This window comes from Patiria miniata, unplaced genomic scaffold (genome assembly GCF_015706575.1).
Source record: "Patiria miniata isolate m_02_andy unplaced genomic scaffold, ASM1570657v1 HiC_scaffold_7, whole genome shotgun sequence".
NCBI classification, from domain to species: domain Eukaryota; kingdom Metazoa; phylum Echinodermata; class Asteroidea; order Valvatida; family Asterinidae; genus Patiria; species Patiria miniata.
Window position 1 is genome coordinate 45,739,009 of NW_024037074.1, and position 24,076 is coordinate 45,763,084.

At 43.5% G+C, this 24,076-nt stretch overlaps 2 protein-coding genes across 4 annotated transcripts; one reads left to right on the forward strand and one right to left on the reverse strand.

Annotated features, from left to right (window-relative positions):
* Positions 1-91: 91 nt before the first annotated feature.
* Positions 92-11,174, forward strand: LOC119744426 (peroxisomal bifunctional enzyme-like). Of its 2 annotated transcripts, none has more exons than XM_038220351.1 (19): positions 92-110; positions 822-916; positions 1,059-1,095; positions 1,318-1,426; positions 2,021-2,159; positions 2,512-2,668; positions 3,393-3,522; positions 4,066-4,177; positions 4,308-4,395; positions 4,493-4,648; positions 5,045-5,308; positions 5,437-5,589; positions 5,877-5,945; positions 6,515-6,617; positions 7,124-7,267; positions 7,873-7,997; positions 8,780-8,877; positions 9,461-9,570; positions 10,217-11,174. In XM_038220351.1, the coding sequence occupies exons 2-19, from the start codon at positions 846-848 to the stop codon at positions 10,285-10,287; spliced, it is 2,136 nt and encodes a 711-aa protein (XP_038076279.1). In that variant the 5' UTR covers positions 92-110; positions 822-845; the 3' UTR covers positions 10,288-11,174. The 2 variants fall into 2 exon arrangements, with proteins under 2 accessions (XP_038076279.1, XP_038076278.1); XM_038220350.1 differs by lacking the exon at positions 92-110 and adding an exon at positions 121-246.
* On the reverse strand, positions 11,103-24,025 carry LOC119744423 (low-density lipoprotein receptor-related protein 2-like). Of its 2 annotated transcripts, XM_038220349.1 has the most exons (12): positions 23,823-24,025; positions 22,029-22,095; positions 21,601-21,746; positions 20,145-20,325; positions 19,002-19,144; positions 16,389-18,427; positions 14,312-16,157; positions 13,901-14,143; positions 13,253-13,358; positions 12,815-12,943; positions 12,389-12,463; positions 11,103-12,121 (listed from the first exon to the last, which is right to left on the reverse strand). In XM_038220349.1, exons 1-12 carry the CDS (start codon positions 23,895-23,897, stop codon positions 11,928-11,930), a joined length of 5,244 nt encoding a protein of 1,747 aa, XP_038076277.1. In that variant the 5' UTR covers positions 23,898-24,025; the 3' UTR covers positions 11,103-11,927. The 2 variants fall into 2 exon arrangements, with proteins under 2 accessions (XP_038076277.1, XP_038076276.1); XM_038220348.1 differs by having other exon boundaries at positions 14,312-18,427; positions 23,823-24,024.
* Between the last annotated feature and the right edge of the window lie 51 nt (positions 24,026-24,076).

Here is a 24,076-nt window from a genome sequence, read left to right on the forward strand (position 1 = left end):
GGACGTTCCACGATAATGTGTGGTCGGTATCAGTTAACCACGCCCCCTTTTGACATCGAGACGTGACACAATTCAAACTGTTGGTGGCGCTCGGTGTGTTGACTGCTTGGGTACGGTGAGTTTGCGTGAGTTTGTTCTGTCAATAGTTAACTTTCTTATCTTTGATTCAATGTCATCAATCCTTATCTGTGTGTGTGGGCTAGCTGCATCGCATTCGGTTCCTGACTAAGCACAATTAACCGATTGGTAATTACTTATTTTTCTTTACATTTTTGATTGCATGACTGTCATGACAGCCGACCATGCCGACTGCAGAGTGCAGTGTCAATGTCATGAGTTTAGGTGACAAGTCATGCTAAACCGCGCGCCCGCGTGTAATTTTGTATAGGCCTAGCGCTGCGCTTGACAATGACAGGGCAGCCCGTAAATGTTTACTACGGTCCCATGGGCTCCATGCACCAGCTACAAAGAGGGCGCGTTTTTGCCACCTTCCTCCATGCTTTGAGAGCCATGGACAGGACACACAGGGTGTGCGTACTGCACTGCACTGGTTCGCGCACGAACAAGACGAAGTAGGCCTATGCATGATTTTCTGAATAGCCACTGCCACACACAGCAAGCTTTGTGTGACGTTGGGTGTCGTCGGTGCGTGAATACATTCGAATTTTACTTAGGATGGTCTCCCAGACTAATCCCCTCCCCATTCGAAATACAATGTATGCAGTGGGTGGACTGGAAACCAGTCTTGAAAACATGAACTGTCGTGTACATTACGTGATTAGTGCGTCTTGAATTGCTTCGTTGTAATTCTCCATCTGCAGGTAACTGTTAGGTCTAACTTCAAGATGGCTGAGCTTTCAACTGTAGGGGACGTTGGAGTTGTGAGAGTGAAATATCCACCTGTGAATGCTCTAGGGTGAGTCAAATATAATTTAATTGATGAGAACAGGAGACATGACATAATGTTCTCCAGTAGCATCTTACTAACAACTAAAGCATGATTTTAGATTTGATGTTGAGTGATGCTCATGTAATAATTTATTGTCTTTTTTTTTTAGATTTCCCGTCAGAAAGGGCATCTGGGACTGTATCCAGGTAGGAAGGATTCAGAATCCTAAACGTATTTGTGCCTCTTTATTCTTATAACGTTATGTCCGATAAGCAGATGTCTAGTAAACCTCTGGTTCCATGATAAATTTGCAACACCCCCTTTATAGAGATAATCACATAATCTTTGCATTGGCTAGACATGGCAATTGTCAGTAACTGAATATGTTTCACCCACGTGCATGGTTCTGTGCTTTCTGCCTTGTCCAGAGAGCAAGTCGTAACTCGTCCATCCGATGCATCGTTCTGTGTGGTGACGGTCGGACATTCCCAGCTGGAGCTGATATTTCAGAGTTTGGCACTAATAAAGCTGGAATGGGTAAGTTGTGAACTCAGTGGAAGAACTGTAAATATAGATCCATAGGGCCTACTCTCTCAACAACCAGAGAAAGAGTGCATCATCGCATAGATTGAGTTCTTATTTTCAAATCTGAAGTCTTGGCCCAAGATGCTAGTGATCGATAGTGGATCGTGTATGTCTAACGGTACGATTAGACTAGCGCGCCTGCTCCCACTAACGTCTTGGGAATTCTGTAGTAGCTGTTTAACTGTTTTCTTTTTTTTCTCCCTAGGCTTTCTCAGGGAACCAATTGGTTATCGCGAAATGGTTTATAGTCAGGTGCGCGCACTCAACATACGTGCTATGTGCAGTGATAAAACATCGCTAAATAAATATGCAACGCAGCAATACCCCCGCGCAAGCATGTGACTACCGGTATCAAATTGGGAGTGGCCGTTTTTGTTCGAAGATATTAATATATACCATTGGTCTAATTTACATAAAATGGCCACGCCCCAATTGCTGCAAATTGCCCAGGACGTTAGTGCGAGGGCCAAGACTTTGGCCAAGACTATATCTGAACGGTAGTGTCATGTCGGTGCAGTGTTCAATACTTTGTCTGTTCTATCGTAGGACCCTCCTTGGTTGATGTGATCCATGCCATCGAAGCCACAGACAAACCGGTCGTGGCAGCCATCCATGGAACGGCACTCGGAGGAGGACTAGAGTTAGCCCTGGGATGTCACTATCGTATCATCAGGAAGGATGGAAGGTAAACAGTGTTTAAAGAATAGAGTCTGTCACGAGCCAATGTGGCCCATCAGGCCGGCGTTTATCTCCAGTTTCAGTAGCATGAAACGACTGAGAATATTTCGGCTCCCCCTGGATGGGTTGCTAGTCCATCACAGTACTCCCCAGCTAATACCGGTATCCAATTTATACTCCTGGGTGGTGACAGGCAAGTGGGGTGAAGTGGCTTGCCCAAGGACACAATATATGACCAGCAACTGCATTCGAACCCCTGACCCTCTGATCATGAGTCACGAACCCTAACCACTAGGCCACACTCCCCTCCTTTAAGTCTCGTGGGGTATATAATCTCTGAGTGTTTTGTTGACCAACAGAGTTGGCTTTCCCGAGGTGACTCTGGGTATCCTACCAGGGGGAACAGGAACCCAACGATTGCCTCGAGTGACAGGGATAGCCGACGCCCTGGAGATAATCACGTCAGGCAAACCACTGTCTGCCAGGGCCGCCCTCGCTAAAGGAATTGTTGATCAGGTCAGTCAGCAAGAGTTGGTTGTCAATTTATTTTTTTTTCCAATTAAATTTGAAGATAACAGAAGTTGATGAGAAGTTGATCGTTGTGTCCTGATTTAGCTTCCTGTGCAGTTCATTAAGTTATGTCAGTATGGGTAATCTTTTTCAGAAGTTAAAACAATAAGCGAGTTCGGAATTCCAACTGCGCCTGTGCACATCAAGATTTGCCGATTTTTCTTTCGGGATAAAACTTTCATCATATGCTTGCAAAAGCATAGCAGGGTACCAGCAAACTTAAAGTAATCATCGTGTTCTGAAGTACATGTATAACATTTTTTGCTAAAAACCTTTGGACAGCGAAGTGTTTGAGGTGTCTTGTGTGTCGAAACTTTTGTAGGAACGAAAGTTCCATCTCCTTTCCACTACACGAAAAATTGCACAGAACGCAGATTTGGTTACCACGTCCCCCAAAGTCTTATGTGCATTTAACTGCCACGTTTATCCCGAAAAAGAAATCATCGAATCTTGCTGTGCACCAGACTATTTTGGAATACCGAACTGGCTTATTGGGGTTGTTTATCTGTTAGACTATCTTTGGATGGAAAATTTTGAAAATTACTTTGCATATTTTGTCAAGCTGCTCTAACTCCCCCCCCCCCCTTCTTTGCTGAAAGTTTGCTTTGCTGAAATTTAACAATCATTAGTCCTATTGAAACAATGGAAAACATGACTGCTTATTTTGCAGGTTGTGGAGGGTGACATTGTCAAGCAAGGAATCGCTTTCGCTAAGTCTGTTGCCGGTAAGCCTGTCGCTCCAAGACGCATCAGTCAGATGAAAGTCAACGCCCCGGCAAATGTGCGACAAATCTTTGACGGTAAGCATCTCCATGTACATGTAGTATCCTTGTTTTCTCACATGACCATTGTAAACCCTCCTGCTGTCTGAACAATCACAGACAGTCAAAAAATCAATCCTCTAACCCTGCCGTGCCGTTTACACAGGCTAGTCACCAACAGTCAGATCATATTTCAATTAAGCACCGTGACTAGTCAAATTCAGTCAACAGACAAAGCCAGGCAAGTGGTGGCACAGCTGGCTAATCAATCACGTACGGTCGAAGCATAGCTGCAGCGAGTTGCCTAAACAGTCACAGCCAGTCAATCCTGCTTTGTGCAGGCTGGGAGCTCTTAACTGTTGAAAACAGTCGCTTGGTTGATTTTGACTGAAAGGACAACTTTGCACAGACTGTATTGGAGGGTTAAAATTATCCAAGCAATTTGAAGTCTGCACTGTCCATTGGTTGATTTAAGGTTCAAATCCTGTCTCCTCCATCATTTTTTTGTTAAAAAATGCACATGGGTACTGTGCCAAATCCTGACATTTTCCAAATTTGTGAATGACATTTTTTCTGTGTCAGAGATGCGTGCCAAGTTGATCAAGTCATCGCGTGGTGCCATCGCACCCCTGACCTGCTTACAGTCTGTGGAGGCGGCAGTCACTAGTCCTACCTATGCCCAGGGTCTGCGAAAGTAAGTAGGCCTACCATTGAGCTCAAGAATCTCCCACTTGATTTGCCATTGAGCCAGTTGGCTAAATGCAAGATGTAGCCGATTGTCTTGAGAAGGTATTGTGAATAACATGGTTGTCTTGTTTTATTAGAGAGAGTGAGTTGATGATGATGTTAATGACATCAGGACAAGCTAGAGCACAGCAGTATGCATTCTTTGCTGAACGTGCGGTTACTAAGGTAAGATTATTATAGAGGGGTATGTTCTTTAGGTGTGACCGTCAAACTGTATTTGTCTGTGGTTATATGCTGTCAAGTATATGTCCTTTATTGACAGTGGGAGGTACCAAGTCGCGGTGTCGGCTTCAAAACGGCCAAGCCTCTCGCCATTAAGTCAGCCGCAGTGATTGGTGCGGGAACCATGGGAGCAGGTATCGCTATGTCTCTCCTATCAGCCGGTATCCCAACATTCATGATTGAACGGAATGATGAGGTAAGTTCAGCAAATACTCCCCTTACCTTTTTTTTAAAGTTAGAGTAGATTATTTGCAGCTATCCCAAAAGTATCTGTCAAAAGGGATAACAACAGATCCTTTCAGTCCTCGGGAGTTGGGTCTTTTGTTGGAAACGGTCCTCTGTAGAAAGTTTGTGTGCTTAGTCTATGGGAGAGTGTTATATTACAGGGACAAAGGAAACACAAAGCATTGTCCTTGAGAGTATAGTAAAACAAGAGTGTGTGCTCTTGTTTGTCGGTTCAGTGCATGACATCGTGTACCTGCAATCAGCTGAATGAGAACGTGTGCAAGATGCTGTTTTTGAGCGCAATCCAAAACATTGACGCAAAAACCGTGAGTGTAATATGGCCTAAAGTCTTATGTATCCCTTACAGTTTCTGCAACGTGGTGTAGACACGGTAAAAAGCTTCCTGGGTTACTACGTAGTAAAGGGTCGAATGGGCGCCCCCCAGGCTAAGAAGCTCCAGGCCCTCTTGAAACCGACGCTGAGCTACGGAGACCTGAAAGACGTAGACATCGTCATCGAGGCAGTCTTTGAGAACATGAAGATCAAACAGGAAGTGTTTGGCAAGCTAGACGCTGTCTGTAAGCCCTCCGCCATCTTGGCCAGCAATACGTCGGGACTGGATATCGATCAGGTACATGTTGGGCTATGTCCAGTGGCTGTGGCTTGCTGTAACATATGTCTATGGGAAGAAGACTTAGCCTTTTCACTTTTAAGAATCCCTTAAAATGCAACATAATCTATTTATACCATTTTTTATAGATGGCATCTGCAACAAAACGGCCTGAGAACGTGATCGGCATGCACTTCTTCGCCCCCGCTCACATCATGAGACTCGTAGAGAACATCTACGGCAAAAAGACGTCGGCTGTTGCCATGGCAACCGTCATGGATCTGACCAAGAAAATGGGCAAGGTCAGAACAGATTGCTTGTTTGTGAGATTTCATTTTTTTTTCTGCTTTCAATCTTTTTTCCTTTCTGTTCTGGCGTCCCAAACTCCAAAACATTTTCCGCCATTATTGCCATTTGTTAAAAGCAGTTGATCTTATCTCCCATTCCATCTTGAATCTGAAGTATTATCTAACGGACGGTTTCACAATGTTCCTTCCAGGAAGAATTCAAAGAAACATTTCTTAATCTTCTTAATTTAACAATGATAACAAACATAGATATCTGAAATTGGACTTGTTGTAATTTTCAGGTCGGAGTGCTTGTGGGGAACTGCTCTGGTTTTGTAGGCAACCGGATGCTTGGTGCATACGCTACAGAAGTAAGTGTCTCACAATGGAGTTGTGCTTCTAAACGCCACCTTTAAGATATTGCACTCAGGGGAACGGAAAATAATAATCAGATGTGAACATGGGCATTGCGAGGATTTTTTGTAGACAAACACTCAGCAGAAGTGAAAGATGATCACCGGCTGTGGAAATATCGAGAGGGGGTGCTAGACATATCACTCGACACTTCCTAAAAAAGGTCCATGTTGTTAAGTATTCAATAAATTAACAATATGATTCGCCTCTTGCCTTTAAAAAAAAAAAAAATTCACCTCCTTTGACGGTCCCTTTTTTTTTGGGGGGGGGGGGTGGCTTTTCTGGAGTGGGTGAAGGGAGGTCCCCCCCCCCACGACGCCCATGGATCTTAAAGAAAGTTGGATATTCTTGCAAATGATGCCATGTCATATGGTGAAGGGAAGTGACCTTTAGTTAGGCTGTATAGTCGAACAATTTGCACAAATTTGTTCTCCAATACATTGAATTCTCATCTTTTTGTGAATTTTTGGTTTTTCTGTCAGTAGTGACTCTATTTATTTCAATGCCGATTCCATCATTTCCACAGGCTTCGTTTTTGCTAGAGGAAGGCTGCCTACCCCATGAAGTGGACCAGGCACTGCGAGACTTTGGACTGCCCATGGGCATGTTCCAAATGTCGGACCTATCTGGTGAATATACACAGGAAAAAAGGGGGCCATGTACACTTTTTAAAAATAACTTCAAATCATGATAATACCTACCTCCATGATAAGCAGAGAAATCATCATCTGTGTCTATGAAAGCTACTTTAACCACTTCGTGCCGAGATTATTTTGACATTGACCGGACCCAGGTCCAGGATTGTTTTTCATGAGCCTCGATACCAGGCAGGCTCAGGCTGTCATCTGCAAGTTTTTGGGGCCCTTAAGCGAGCCTCGTACCCACGTCCGTAGGGATTCGCGCATGATTTATCCCGATCAAGCTCCAGGGTCAAATTCTCACTCTCAGCTCTTGCTCAAAGTTGGCAGCGCTGAAAATAGTTTGAAAGACAGTTACCCACCCCCTTTTCTTGGAGAAGGGGGAAGGGGGTCCAGAAAAAAAGAGTACTTTTTGTGAAAGAGTGGAAATGATGAAAAATGGAGAAAAGAAATGGATGGCTTGCAAACGTGAGTTACCTGCTGATGTTTTGATTCAGGTTTGGATATTGGTTACAAGGGACGCACAGAGCGTGGCCTGATTGACACCGACGGCAGTAAGCCGGCCCGATACCGAAACGGCCAGCGCTACAGCCCACTGGCAGATATGCTGGTTGAGAAAGGACGACTGGGACAAAAAACAGGTAGGTGCAATATATGTCACCGTGTTCATGGGTTATTCTGCCAGTTATTTGAATTCAACATCATATATGATCGTTAGTTTGCTGTGCTAGCAGCGGGAATTCTGCAGTTGCGTTTTTCTGAGAACGATTAGCGTTACATTAGCTGCGGGACTCACCCAGTATTGACAGTTGACAATGTTTACTGCAAATGAGCATTGGTAAGTAACAACAATAACTGTATGTAGAGTTACAGGTCAACTTTCTTTGTAAATCAGTAAAATTATTAAGGGGTCCATGAGATGAAGTATATATATTTGTGCAACTTTCTCCTCCTTTTAAATGTATGAAAACTATTTGACATCCATTTTTTGTTAATTTTATGGAAAAGTGCACTTCTTCAAACAATTAAAATTGTCCGTGCAAAACAATTTTGAACGGATCAAATTTGTAGAAGACAAACATAATCATTTAGTAATAATTTCATATTATAAATTAAAAAGCAAGTGTTCAGCCAAAAAGTTATATTAGAAACTCTCCTAATAAATATACCAATCAATTAATTGAAAAGTATTTGAAAGCAGTATATTGCACATTGCCTCCTATGTTTTATTCCTGCGTTATGTTAGGCAAGGGCTTTTATAACTACGGCAAGCCAGGCGGCCGAATGCCACAAAGAGATCCAGAAGTAGAACAACTCATCCTGGACTTCTCTGAGAAACATGGCATCAAGCGCAGACAGATTTATGCTGAGGTAATATCTGTGAAAGGCTCCCATTGAAAACTAAGCGAACCCATATTAACCCTAAAAGGGCCGGGTTATTCTGACCATCTCTCAGCCGGAGGGTGGGGGGATCCCAAGATCTCGGCCATTGAGTAACGAAAAATTTTGAAACTCAGTACATGCATAGAGCAACTCACCATGAACATACCCAAGAAATTTCATGACTATAGGTCAAAGGGTTTTGGAATTCGGGGCTTTTTCTTAAAATGTTTTGCCACTCCCATTGTGATACCCAGGCCGCCACCTAGGTATCCCCACCTGTCACATCTGTTATACCCAGTAAGTACCCGGTGGTACCCACTTGACATTGATACCCAGGCCACCACCTAGCTATCCCCACCTACCACATCCGTTATACCCAGTAAGTACCCGGTGGTACCCACTTGACATTGATACCCAGGCCACCATCTATAGGTTTCCCCACCTGTCACATCCGTTATACCCAGTAAGTACCCGGTGGTACCGACTTGACATTGATACCCAGGCCACCATCTATAGGTTTCCCCACCTACCCAACCGTTTACACCCAGTAGGTACCCGGTGGTACCCACTTGACATTGATACCCAGGCCACCATCTATAGGTTTCCCCACCTACCCAACCGTTTACACCCAGTAGGTACCCGGTGGTACCCACTTGACATTGATACCCAGTCCACCACCTATAGGTTCCCCACCTGTCACAGCCGTTATACCCAGTGAGTACCCGGTGGCACCCACTTGACGCAGTTTTATCAAAAACATTTCATGCTAGGAAATTATCGAGCGATGTCTGTACCCACTCATCAATGAGGGCTTTAGAATCCTGCAGGAAGAAATCGCCAGGACAATGGAAGAAATTGACATCACATGGTGAGTTCCTCCTATTATAATAGTCCTCCCTGTCTCATACTTGAGATTCTTGATTCATTGCTGAAGTCTTTATATGATTATATGAGACATATCAATAAATAGTGTAGCGGATCCACAGGGGTGGGGGAAGGGTCAGCGCAGCCAGCACACACCCCCCCCCCCCCCCCCACCCATTTTTCACTTATTTTATTATTTTTTTTTTTTAGGTACGTCTTGTCTTTTTCCCTCATTTCTTGTCAACTTGTCATTTAATCACTTCAAAGACAGAAATTTTCACCCACATGACCAAGTATATGCCCTTGTTGTAACATTTGGTTTTGCCTCCATTTTCAGCCCCCCCCCCTTCCGTAATGCTGGATCCAAACAAATATGCAATAGCTTCCATATTTACATTGCTATAAATTAAATTTGTGCAAGAGGCTATGTGTGTGACCCACAGTCTGTATAATCGCATGATCATTGTAAGATGTGTGGCTAAGCTATATGAGAGGCTAAGCTATATTAGAGACTAAGCTATATTATGAGAGGCTATGCAGAATGCTACATTGGTTGTAGAATGTCATTACTATTTTCTACGGCTTAGGTTGTACGGCTATGGCTGGCCACGGCACACAGGCGGACCCATGTTCTATGCCAAACAGGTTGGACTTCAGCGAGTGTACGAGCGGATCCTGCACTACCAGAAACAATTCCGTAAGTATCACAGAGAAAACACAAATGTCAGCCATTCAGGCGAAATGAGGCAGAACCGGGCAGAGGTCGAAATGAAGTTTGGGGTGTAACGAAAGAGCATACAATTCTCTTTACAATACTGTTTGTTGCTCTTCAATCAGACATTCTGTTGACAAGTTATGGCTGTTTAAAGTTTGCATTTATCGACTTGTCAACAAAAGTAAAATACTGAGAAAAAGCATTTTAAACTTTCAAGTTTTGTAGTCGTGAAAATGAAAGATGCCATTTGTTTGTTCTTTAAAAAAAAATTATTCAATTTTTTGACACTAGTTATTTTAGATATGCGAAGTAGACAGAAAAGATTACAAATAGCAATATATCTGAAAACATATTTGAAGAAGACATCTTGAAAGTATATAAGATACACACCCTTATGCATCTAAGATGCAAATTTGAAAGCAAAGAAATCATGTGATAGCCAAGATGAAAGATTCATATAGGAGAGTTAAAACGATTTGTTCAATTAGTCTACATAGGTATCTCATTTAGTTGAGTCGGTTAAATCGAAATATTGGAAATCGCAAGGAATCAACAATTTTAGTTCACTTTGTGAAATGTTTTGTACAAACATAACTTTGGTGTCATTTTTATTTTGTATCTTTGACAGCTTACAGTACACACTGGTACCCGGCCGACCTACTTCAGAAGATGGCATCCCAACCGGCCCACAAGCTGTAGAAGTCGTTTGTCTGAAGCTTCGCCCAAACTGAACCACTTTTGAAATGTAGACCAATTAACAAATTATAATATTCAAAGTGTACTTAATTTAACTACTGTTTCAATAGTCACAGACAGTCAAAAATTCTATTCACTTCCCCTCATGCTGTTTACACGTCTAGTCACCAACAGTCGGATTAAACTTTAAGCAAGCACTCTGACCAGTCAAATTCAGTCAAAATACAAAAGCAGGCAATTGGTTGACACAGGTGTCTTATCAATCACCTACAGTCAAAGCATAGCTGTATCAAGCTACACAAACAGTCCCAGCCAGTCAATCCTGCTTTACGTATAGGCAGGGAGCACTTGATTGATTTTGATTGAAAGGACAACTTTGCCCAGAATGCATGTTTGCAAAGGAGGTTAATTAGAATTGTTGAGATAACGGAACAATTATAGGAAGTGTGCCTAACCGGAGCTGCAAGTCTCCGAGGATAGAGCTAGCGATTGACATTGGGGATATATCCATTCCAATGTCGGCTCCTAATTACTGTCTTTGAAACAATCGGTGCTTTTGTATTTTGTAGTTGCATCAATATGAAATTATCTTAAGGCAATTGTATTTGACTCAAAGTTGCAACCGATAATAAAGACATTGCATTATTTTCATAAACTAATATCGAGCAGGAATCGCTATAGATTGGTTTTTCATGTTGTCGTTAGCTGCTATATGTTTTAATACTTTAATGACAGTTTACTATAATACTAGTGTCACGTTTTGGAAAGTAATACTAAGCCCGAGTAACGCTTAAAAGAAAAACCATGGAGGCGTCGTGTACGAAACAAATCACAAAATCATCACAACTTTATTAGTTGCCACACGATTTTATTTTCAATTTCGCTTATCATTTCTAAAGGATTTTTTTTGAAAATAGATCTGTACTGAGGTAGTGAATGATCATAGTACGGTACAAGATATTGAAGTATTGCATACACATTGATTTAATTTGGTAACAAATGGATTCGAATGTTTAATAAGATGTGGTTAAACAGTTTTGTAAATAAAGTCAAGATATGTGAACATTATTGTGCAAATAAATGACAAGTTTAACGATCTTATGTTAATAAGATTTGAAAGTTTGCATGGTGGTGGTATGAACTAGTGAGGGTTGCGGTAACGCCAATGTAGAAACTTTTGGGAAGACGTGTGGTTCTGAAAAGAACCGGTTGGTTGTAAAAGTCGACGTTGCAATCCATATGCTCTGGTCGTCTTCAGGAGAACGTCAAGTTTTACAACCATGCAACCGGTTCTTTCAGAACCACACATAGTGCATCTTCCGAAGAGAGATTTCTACATGGTGTTACCGCAAAGCTTCACTAGTTGATTATTATGCATGCACTTGGCTTATAATTACTGAAAAGGTTTATAAAATTACTGCAAAGGTCATGACATTTTAAACTTGCAGAAGACATCCAATATAATTGTAACAACTGTTGACTATTTTTGATCTGAAATTTAATCATTATTTTTTTTTCACATTTTTATTATTTGAATACAGAGATGTGTTTCACACATTTTTCAAATACGATTTTTATTATAAATTCTAATAAATATTTTTCCAATGAAATTTAATTTCTGTCATTCTGGTTGAGTTTGCTTTCTATGGATTTGAGTCAGTTTCTGGTGTTCGTTTTGCGGCTTTGATGTCGGTGCCAGATGAAGATGCCTTCAGTTTCCGAGCGTTCCGCATTTCCCGGTAAATTCTGGCGAACTCTCGCTTTCGGCCCGTGTCATTGCTTCCCATCGCAGTGGACGCGTTCGGTGTCGCAGACTCGTTGTTCGTATCTTCGTTTCCTGTGTGCCAGATAGGAATAATCGATATGATTAGATTGACTAAATGAAATTGAATACATATTTCAGTTTACAGAGTAAACCAAATAAAAAGTTCAAGTTGGTTCTCGCACGCACAGTTTGAGACAAGAGATCTCTCTTACAACTCGAGAATATGTTGCTATTGTCTAAATCAGAGCATAATGTTGTCTTGTAATGTATAAATTACTTCCAGGGAAGTAGTACTACCTTAAGAGAAACTTCCAATAAAATGTCAGTGTGACAACTTACCGGTAATAGCGTCTTCTATTGTATTCAACTTGGTCTCAAGAGATTGGAGCGTTTCACCAAGACTGCGCATGACGCCTGTACATGAAGACCAATTTTATAACTTTGTCAATGTCATATTGTTGTTTCAATTGATACAAATGATCTTCAGCTTGTATCTGATATAAATGTAAAAATGAAAACTGCCTTAATTGTGTTGTAGTTTGGCTTGTTTGAATCCAGAAATAACGGTCATCTATTTATTGAAGATCATGCCGACTGAGTGATCTAGGTTAGAGGCGATATTTACTTGAAACTATAAAAAAAATAATGCTTCAAACTTTTCGTAGGAACTTTGGTAATGACTAGTGGCTTAATTAGAGGTAAGAATGTTGTAGTTGTATGCATATGGTTTATAGTTTTACTGAAACAGTTTTTTTTTAATGTTACCTTCTCCGCTTTCGATGCACAGACGTTCATCCTCACCCCCAGGGCAATCTGGTATGCTGTCGCATCTTTGCCTTTTGTAAAGGCACGTGCCGTCGTAGCAGGCAAACTCGTAGTGGGGATCGCACTGGTCTGAAAGAGCGAACGATCAAATCAAGGTAGAACGGGCCTTGAATAAATGGTGGAAAGCGGGTCTGTCATGAATGCCAATTTGCCCAAGTTTGTAGGTTGGGCGGGGTTACACATCCCTACCTTAGAAAATAAACGTTTGCATGTCCTCCTTGGCCACCTGCTATGAGTGGGTGGGATCGAAGCAAATTATAATTGCTATGAACCTCAACCTAGACCGCCAGATAGGCATCACTCCAATGCAAGGTTTACTTTCACGGACAAGTGAGGCAGAAGAAGAAGACAAAAAGGGAAAAAATGAGCCACTCTTACCGAGGTTTTGGAAGTCTTCACAGTTTGCTTGCATCTCATCCTCCCCCTCCGAGCAGTCATCGTTTCCGTCACACATCTGCTGGGCAGTTACGCATCGGTTCCCGCACTGGAAATTTACAAAACAAAGTCTACCTTTCAACTTTGAATATGTGTAACTGTGTTGTACAAGTCCATGACACGTAAAAGATAAGAATGTTGCATCCTGACGCTTCTTTTGTCTTCACAAATCATCTCAACGAGGTTTTTTCATTGCAAAAAATGTTGAAACGACATGAATCTGGGACTCAGAAACATTTCCAATTTTATGAGGAAATACTTAGAAAATGTTCTTGACTCTCCATAGAGAAGTGGCGTCTGGAAAGTACATTCTTTCCGATGTAAATTGTAACATTGCAGTTTGCCTGTCAGATGATTAATCTTGTAAACAGTGCAATTTGGCACTGTTGTAATTTTTATTAGCATGCATACTCGATGCTTTAAGAGATCCCATAAAAGTAAATGCATTCGATCTGTACTTTAAGGTATCTGTCATCACCATGAGTAGACGTGTCTTATTCTCTTAAGGTTTTAGATGGTTTGTTAGATAAAATAACGTCCAGGCTGTTAAATTTGGTAGTCGGAATGCGAATGTTTACAATTTGATCTTACCTGGAATTGGAACGCGCCACATTTGATGGGGCAGTTATCTTCATCTTCGCCAGTCGAGCAATCTCTGTATAGTCCGTCACACCTATCGGCTGCCGGGATGCACATTCCGCTGTTACAACGGAACTCGTCACCGCGACACAGCGGAAAGACGCCCGGGCAATTCAGCTCATCTTCCCGGTCAGGACAATCGAAGAAGCGATGGTCACAGCGATATGATTGCGGAATACACTTGCCGTCGTTACACTGTGGATATGGATAACACAACAAAATAATTCATATCTTTATATTGTTTTCTTGCACTGCTAAAACTAAAGTTTTATATCGATTGGTGTACCTTGCCCTGGTATCCGAGACGATGAACCAGAATATTACTTCAAGTTATAACTACTACTTCACTGCTACTATACTTACCCTAAATTGGTCTTGTAGACATTGACGGGTCTGGCAGTCTGTTTCATCATCTCCTGCAAAGCAATCCGTTCTACCATCACAGACAGCGCTTTGCGAGATACAATTCCCGCTCCGGCATTGATACTGGCCCGCTCGACATCCTAGATTCGGGCATCCTTGCTCGTCCTCCTGGGCACCACCACCACAATTAGGATTCCCATTGCATACCAAGGTCTGGGAGATACAGGTGCCATCATTACACGTGAACTGGTCCTCGTTGCATTCTGGAGGCGGGCAGTTCATCTCATCTTCTCCCATGGGGCAGTTTTGCACTCCATCACAAGCTAAGAGAGCCGCGATGCACCCACCGTTCACACCGCAGTTAACATGCCCCAGACACGGATCGTCATCGCAGCCATGTTCGTCTCTACCATTCAGACAGTTTGAGTTCCCATCACAGATCAATGCTGGGCTGATACAGTACCCATCACCACACGTGAAAAGAAGTCTGCACGGATCAACAGCGCATCCCGACTCATCCACACCGCCGTAGCAATCCAGCCAACCATTGCATCGAGCCTCGGTCGGTATGCACTGATCTTTGCTACACTGGTACCCGTCGCAAGGCTCCGGTTCCACACCGCAGCTTCTCTCGTCATCACCAAGGTTGCAATCTCGCGCGCCGTCGCAGAGCTGTGAGAGTTTCACACACGATCCGTCTTGACAAGAGAATCGTCCCAGACACTGGAACACAGTGCACCCTTCCTCGTCTTCTCCCCGCTCGCAATCGTTACGACCGTTGCAGGTAAACCCAGACCGGACACAGTTTCCCGATGAACAGCGAAATTCATTGTTGGCACACTGGCTTCCGATGGAACATTCCAGTTCATCCTCGCCACGCGGACAGTCGATCATCTTATCACAGACCTTATCCAAGGGAATACAGGGACCATTCGGACAGGTGTACTGCTTCGGGCATCGATCTGGCCGAACACAATTAGCCTCCTCCTCTCCATTCCTACAATGCTCCTTCCCGTCACAAACCAGAGAAACTTGGATACAGGTGCCGTCATTACATCGGAATTGGTTAGACAGACATCTTGCCTCATCGGGACAGTCAGTTTCATCCTCACTCTCAGCACAGTGGCCCTGCTGATCACAAACAAGCTCAGACGAGATACACTGACCATTGTTGCATTGAAACTGATTAGGTGTACAGACGGGTCCCGGGCAAAGGTGCTCATCCTCTCCGTTCGCACAATCCCATTGCTGGTCACAGACTTGGTTACCAGGGATACATGTGTCATCATCGCACATGAATTGACCGACAAGACATCCTCGGCCTGGGCAGTTAGCTTCATCCTCTGCCATCGGACAGTCGTGGCGTCCATCGCAGACTTGAGTCGAAAGGATACACAAACCAGTGTTGCATTCAAACTGATTAGTCAGGCAGCCTTGAGATGGACAATCACGCTCATCTTCTCCCTGCAAGCAATCTCTGAAATTATCACAGACCTTGTTCCTCGAGATACACGCACCATCGTTGCAGCTGAACTCGCTCGACAAACACCCAGGACAGTTGCTTTCATCTTCTCCACCAGAGCAGTCGTGTCGTCTATCACACTGCTGAGTCATCAAAATGCACAAACCGTCGTTACATTCGAATTCGTTGGCTCGACAACAGTTTTCTTCGTCTTCACCGCCGGTGCAGTCACGGAATGTGTCACACTTCTGAGCGATCGGGATGCACCGTCTATCATTACACTTAAATTCGTTGGCTAGGCATTCACGGCTCGGACAGTTTTGTTCATCTTCACTCTCCGAGCAATCTCCGACCCGATCACACACCTGAATGGACAAAATACACCTGCCATCGTTGCATTGGAACTCATTCGTCAAACAACCTTGGCAGTTTTCTTCGTCTTCACCACCAGGGCAGTCACGGCGTCTATCACACTTCTGAGCTAACGGAATGCAGGTGCGTTCATCGTTACACTTGAATTCGTTGGCTAGACATTCATGAGCGGGACAATTCTGTTCATCCTCCATCTCTGAGCAATCTCCGAGCTGATCACACACCCGAGTAAATAGAATACACCTGCCATCGTTGCATTGGAACTCATTCGTCAAACAACCTTGGCAGTTTTCTTCGTCTTCGCCACCGGGGCAGTCACGGCGTCGATCGCACTTCTGAGCTAAAGGAATGCAGGTGCGTTCATCGGTACACTTGAATTCGTTGGCTAGACATTCATGAGCGGGACAATTCTGTTCATCCTCCATCTCTGAGCAATCTCCGAGCTGATCACACACCCGAGTAAATAGAATACACCTGCCATCGTTGCATTGGAACTCATTCGTCAAACAACCTTGGCAGTTTTCTTCGTCTTCTCCACCAGGGCAGTCACGGCGTCGATCGCACTTCTGAGCTAACGGAATGCAGGTGCGTTCATCGCTACACTTGAATTCGTTGGCTAGACATTCATGAGCGGGACAATTCTGTTCATCCTCCATCTCTGAGCAATCTCCGAGCTGATCACACACCTTAGTAAATAGAATACACTTGCCATCGTTGCATTGGAACTCATTCGTCAAACAACCTTGGCAGTTTTCTTCGTCTTCGCCACCAGGGCAGTCACGGCGTCTATCGCACTTCTGCGCCATAGGGATGCACCGTCCAGTGTTGCATTCAAATTCGTTGGCTAGACATTCACGAACTTGACAATTCTGTTCATCTTCCCCGTAGGTGCAATCTCTGACCTGATCACACACCTGCAAGGACAAAATACACCTTTCATCGTTGCATTGAAACTCATTCGTCAAACAACCTTGGCAGTTTTCTTCGTCTTCCTCGCCGGTACAGTCGCGGCGCCTGTCGCACTTTTTAGTCATCGGGATGCACTGTCCATCGTTGCACTCAAACTGGTTGGCCAGGCATCCGCGTGTTGGACAATTCATCTCATCCTCCCCGTCTGGACAGTCTTGTCTCTGATCGCAGACCTTTGTGGAAGAGATGCACATTCCATCCTGACATTCAAACTGATCCACCGAGCAGGTTGGAGGTTGGCAGTTCCGTTCATCCTCTCCTGCAGAACAGTCAAGCCGTCCATCACACACCTTATTGGAATCAATACAGCTACCATCCATACATCTGATCTGAGTCGCTAAGCATCCTCTGTTGGGACAACCCCGCTCGTCTTCGCCGCCATTGCAGTCCACGCGACCGTCGCAGACTCGATCGCGACTGACACACGAACCATCACGGCATCTGTACTGGTTGCTGCTGCACTGTGTATTCGGACACTGAGACTCATCGTCACCGCTAGGACAATCCACCACAGTGTCACACACTCCCCTTTGCGGGATGCAGTAACTGTTAACGCACCGGTAATAGCCTGGATTGCACGGCGGCCTGTCATTACATCCAACTTCCTCTTCACCACGAGGACAGTCCTGCACATCGTCACAGACGGCAGCTGGAGGTATACATCGCCCATTGCTACACAGGAAACCACGCTTACAACTGGGACAATTCATCTCGTCACTTTGGGAGAAAAAGCAGTCCACCTGGCCGTCACATCGCTGAGAGACGTCCACACATTGCTGGTTGCCGCAATGGAATCTCCCCTCGCAGATCACCGGACAGTTTGCCTCGTCGATAGCAGCAGGGCAGTCAACCCGACCGTCACAGACCCTCGTGGTGGAGATGCAATATGTCCCACAGTTGAACTGTCCCAGGCACGGTGTGCAACTTCGCTCGTCCTCGCCCTGGCCGCAATCGACAATGCTATCGCACACGTACTCCCTGCTCAGACACTTGCCACTATCGCAGCGGAACTGTTGACTGGTGCAAGGCCTGAAGCACGATCCCTCGTCCTCGCCCTGGGAGCAATGTTGCCGTCCGTCGCACACCCTGGCCTGTGGTATACACTGTCCGTTGCTGCATTCGTACTGATTAGGGCACCTGCCTGGGCAGTTCACCTCATCCTCGCCACTCGCACAATCATTGACCCTGTTGCAGACGGAGATTTGAGGTATGCAGTTTCCTCGGTTACACATGAATTGACCAGGACATTGATGTGGACAATCTGCTTCATCGTCACCACCAGGGCAGTCAATAACATGATTGCAGTGCTTGCTCTGTACATAAAACAGAATTGAATTAATCAAATCAAATGAATATAAACATATTTGAAGCTATGAACTTCGAAGAGTAGACCTGATTTTCCCCGGACAAACTTGAAAACGTGTGGATGCGGGGGGCCGTAACATTTATGACAAACTCAGACAATTCTGTAATTTTCGATTACGCGCTGCGCTGTTATGGGCTCCCTGCGCGAACAAAAGAGGGCGCGTTTTTACCACTTTTGAGAGTGCCCGTGGGCGGGACACACAGCGTGTGCGAACTGTACTGTACTGGTTCAAGCGCCAAGTACGCACGACTTCTTGAAGGTGCCAAAGCTATTAGCCACAGCTTCTTCGTTGGAATTAATTTGCGATGATCTCCCAGACTAATCCCCGCCCCCAATAACTTAAGATCATTCGAAATACGCAGAAGATGGACCGGGAACCAGTCGAGTCTTCCCCCTAGCCCAGCTCCCCTTTCTGGCCGTTGAAGGGGTACTTGTGCCCAGAACCTATGTACCAAAAACAAAAAAGTGTTTGATGTGTTTGCTGCCACCAACCGTCCAAAGTCCCCCTAGCCCAGTCTTACCTGCAGTATGCATTGTCCATTGTTACAGCGGAACTCCCCTGGTTGGCAGAACACACCAATGTTATTACAAGGTTCTACTTCGTCATCACCGTCAGGACAATCAGTCTCGCCGTCACATACGAAGGACTGTGGCAAACAGGCACCTGTATAGATGTGAAATTGGAATCCTAGTAATGCATCCATTAGTTCCATGGTTATGCCGACGTCATTTCAAGACGCCCCTTTTGCTCTGGATTTAGAAAAGTCATGAGGAAAACAACGAAGAGAATGCAAGACTGCAGATATAGTTTCCACTTCCCACTATCGCACCTTTATTCTGATTAGGCGGATCGAACATTTTGGCAGCAGGGATTTTACTTTTATTTCACCTCGCGATGTTGATGGCATAGTGGTTGTGCTTAAAGGCCCTTCCGCCAGTGGCCGTGGGCAGCCTTCGATTTCCAGTAAGGTTTTCTACAGGGCGAGTCAGAATCATCTGGACCCAAATTACAGAAAATATTTAAAACTGTATAGCAATTATCCAAACAAGTGCGAATGAGATATGTTATAGGCTGGTATTTTGGACATATTTGGTTAAAAAATTATGTATATCCATTTGTACCATTTTGAAGAAAAGCGCTAGCAAAAAACACACGCTTCAAACACTCTGACCACGGTTCCATGGTTCAACAAATTTATTGAAATCGCGCACTGGTGTGACTGCATTGTTTGTTCTTTAATAGCGCTTTTCTTTAAAATGGTATAATGGATATACGTGGAACTTTCACCAAATATGTCCTAAATACCAGCCTATAATAATCTCATTTTTAAAAATAATAAATGCTACATATTTTTACTAGTTTCTTTAATTTGGGTACAGATCATTCCGACTCGCCATGTACAGGCAAAATGTTTTCATGTAGTCAACTGGGGCCTTCCCGATGTTCCCCAAAACCGATGTTCCCCAAAACCTATGTTCCCCAATAGCTATGTTCCCCAAAATCCTTAGGGTTTGGGTTAGGCTTGGGGTAAGGCGAACGGGAACATAGGTATTGGGGAACATAGGTATGCACCTTTTTTTAACCCATGCATATACTATAACCACAGGAATTACTCAGTGCTAAAAGCCCTAAAAGTTTTCCCTCTGCATTTAGAATGGCTTACCCGATCTGCAGCGGAACTTTCCAGCATCGCATTGCCTGGTCAGACAGTTGAGCATCTCATCCTCGCCCCCAGGCCTGCAATCCTTGCTTACGTCACATATCCAGTAGTCGGGAATACACTTGCCGGTGGGACAGCGGTATTGGTCAAAAGAGCAGACATGCTGATCGCAGTTCCTCTCGTCCTGAGATTATAGCAAAAAGTAAAGAAAATAAAACTTTTAGATGCGTATAGAGTATTTCAGAATCGGTATTTTCATGTGATTACTTTAAATGTGATTTCTATCAATGTGGTTATACAAGGTTGTCCAACAAACCGGAATGGCATACTTCCACTACCGTGAGACTCGAAACACATATACCAATGCATGGAGAATCTTTTTAGAAGAAAAATGAAACCAAGATTGCCTGATTCGGTCCAGTAGTTTTTGTAGGGGTAGGGGAAACATACAGTAGTTATCGGTTTCTGAATACTCTAATTAATAAAGGTAAACAAACAGTGAGTCGTTTTAAATTTGGCCAGTACTCCAACCTTATCATCCTTTTTGAGCAGGAACTCCAGCTTCGTCATGTCGAGTAAATTGTTTTGTTCGAATTTTTGTTGTGTGTAATTCAGTAGTACCTATAGAGCAGACGATTAACTGTGCATGTACGTAGATTATTGTTATTTAATTGTTGATTGTATCTTTGAATAAAACATAAAAAAGTAGTTTTTGTTTTAGAGCCTAGTTTGTGAAGCAAGGTGGGGCCATTTTTAGTCTCGATGAAATTACTACGCCACGCCCAGGAATTTGACTCAGTTATTGATAGAGGGGCTGTTATGTAATAATACCTACATGAAAGAAGTGTGCTTCATAAAATGGGTTTTGCAGCAAAAACTTCTGGACCGAATCAGAAGATTTTGGTATCATAATTCTTCTAAAAGGATTCCCCATGAATTAGTACAGGTTGTTCGAGCCTCATAGTAGTGGAAGTATGCCGTTGCGGTGGATTTTTTTTTGGGGGGGTGTTTTTTTTTTTTACCACCCTGTTAAGAGTAGGTAGCACTTTAAAGACTATCTTAAATTAAAATCATGGCATAAGCTTTTCGTATCTGGAGCCACTTCATAAGATGCAATGGAGAGAGAAAACCCTAGTCAGAGTTTAAAATGTCTGGGGAAGAGTTCAAACAAAGACTGTTGATGACTCACGGAGCTAACCCATGTACTGTACTTTATGCATTTTTTAAAAATAAATATGGAATAATTATATTCTATGTAAAGACATGGACAATGCACTCAAGCACTGACCACCTCTATTGAAATATTAAAAATGACGTCACAAATATCACAGCATGTATTTATACTTCAGATACTCATGCGTATTGGACAATATTTGTTGAAATAATTTAAACCATGAAAGGAGTGGTCAAGCCCACAATTTTGCCTAATTTGCCTTCCATACAACACAATGGAACTCACCTCGCCCCCGATGCAATCGTTGCGTTTGCCATCGCATACGTAGGTGAATGGGATGCAGTCGCCATTCTCACATTCGTACTGAGTGGCTGATGAACATAGCGGGAGATGACTGCGTTTTGACTCGACATCACGAAGATGCCGGCTGCCTATGGTGGGCAAAAGTGAAAAAAAAATGCAAAAAAAAAAACCAAACTACGAGCTTCAAAAAGTGGAATACATCTATCATCATAGGCCCAAAGGTACAATAATAGGCTTTAGTTGAGCATCTAAGGAAGGCCTGCATATTAAATCAGGCAAAACATTCTTCACTTCATAAGACAAGATATATTTTTGTTTTAAATTGAATGAACTCAAAACATTTCGTCCTCGTTTAGTGTGTGGTTTACTAACTTTACAAAGAAACACTTTACGTAAAAGAAAATTGTCACCTTCGCTGTTGTCTTGGACTTCTTCAAAATTTCGAGCAGGTTTGGGCACACGGCGAGTCTCAGTGACCTAAGGAGATTACAGTGGTAACAAGAAGTTTGAGGAGAAGGCAAAACTATCTACACATTTAGGAAACTAGCTATTGAAGACTTTTATTTACGAGAAATTCCCAGGTTATTGCGACTCCAATTGACCTTGCAAGTACCAAATACAGTGGTAATTGATTGTATTTGCTGGTCAGGTCAAGATACACGAGTTAATTCACTCACTTAATAGTAGCTTACATCAAGAAATGATCGCATGCCATACAATTTACTCAAAACAGCAGTACCCAGACAATGTACAATAATAGTGTCAGTGTTTACTAGAAGGTAATAGAAACATTTTATTTTAAAAAATTGCTGAACGGTGCATGCGCAAACGGTCATATTTATACGAGTAAAGGCGTGGCACGTGTCAAGGCCTAAATGTTACGGAAAGAATTCCATACCTGGATATCGCTTGACCCCCTGTGCACAAACAAGTCTCAGTGTTTTCTCAGAAAATGCTTCAATATTTTCCCTGCTCAATTTGACTTTTTAGTAAACGTTGTGGAAAGAATGTTGCAGCCTGACGCCACTTTTTCTTCATATATTATCTCAATGAAGGTAATTCATTGTCAAAATGATGATAAAACATGAATCTGGGACTGAGAAACATTTCCAATTTGTTAGGAAATACCTTTACTTTCTTGACTCTCAATAGACTTTGTACACAATCGCGGAAGTGGCGTCAGGTTGCAACATTTTTTCACAGTCATTCAATATCTAAATTCAATATATTAATAGTCTGTGATCATCATTACAATACTCTCTAGTTGTGCAGCAGATTTTCTATAAACCCAACGGGAAAGAATGTAGCAACGGCGGCGGAACGGTTTTCAAACTGGGGGGGGGGGGGGGGGGGGACATCACCAAAAAGGGACAGTTTTTTGGCACATCCGTGCTGAAATGTCGACGCGTTTTTTTCACCGGACACTTGGCCTCCGCAAAATCAAATAGTGGGGGTGGGGGTGGGGGGGGGGGGGGGGGGCTGGTACCATCTTCCAAAATAGGGTGCACTCTTCAAAACAGGCCATTATGCAAACTACGCATTATATGCCCATTTTCAGGGCGCATTGTAAGGGTTTTGGGGCTTGGTTTTCATATTCCTCGATCATATCAGAACTCTCTATACCATGGAAAAAAATGTTGCAACCCGACGCCACTTTTTTTCCTCATATATCGTCTCAATGAAGGTCATTCATTTTCAAAATGATGATAAGAAATGAATAGGGGACTGAGAAACTTCTCCAATTTTTTTAGAAAATACTTGACTCTACACAGACTTTGTACACAATCGTGGAAGTGGCGTCAGGTTGCAACATTTTTTTCGGGGGCACATTTATGCTCGAGGGGGCACATTAATGTCCGCTAGAGGGGCGCTTGGGTAAATCTGGGGGGGGGGGGGAAGTGCCCCCTCTACCCCCTTGTCCGCCGCCCATGGAATGTAGTATCCAGGCGCCGCTTCTTTTGATGTGTGCAAAGTCGGTGGAGAGTCAAGTGCATTTTCAAAGATTTTTTTAAACAAAATTGGAAATGTTTACCGTCCCAGATTCGAGTTCTACTACTGTTTTTGCAATGACTGCTCTTCATTGAGATGATATATGAATTATGATGAAACGTCAGGATGTAACATTCTTTCCAAAACGACGGAACATACAAACAGAAATATTATAAACCTATTTAGAAATAAAATGACATCCAAAACATCCTTACCTGTTGAGCCTGCTTTTGAAACGAAGCGCCAGGCACCGAAGCTAGCAGTATGATCACAGCAATCAAGCAATGCATCGTGACTACGAACACGGCCGACCGGGCTGGGCGTGTCGCTATACCGGAGACAGACGTGTTTTTCCCCGTAGCAAACACCGGCTCTTACGGTATGAATGGGCGAGGCCGCTCGGTACAGTTCGCTTTTAAGGCTGTCCGCCCAGGGCCAGCTCTTGGAATGTTGGTATTTGAGGCATAAA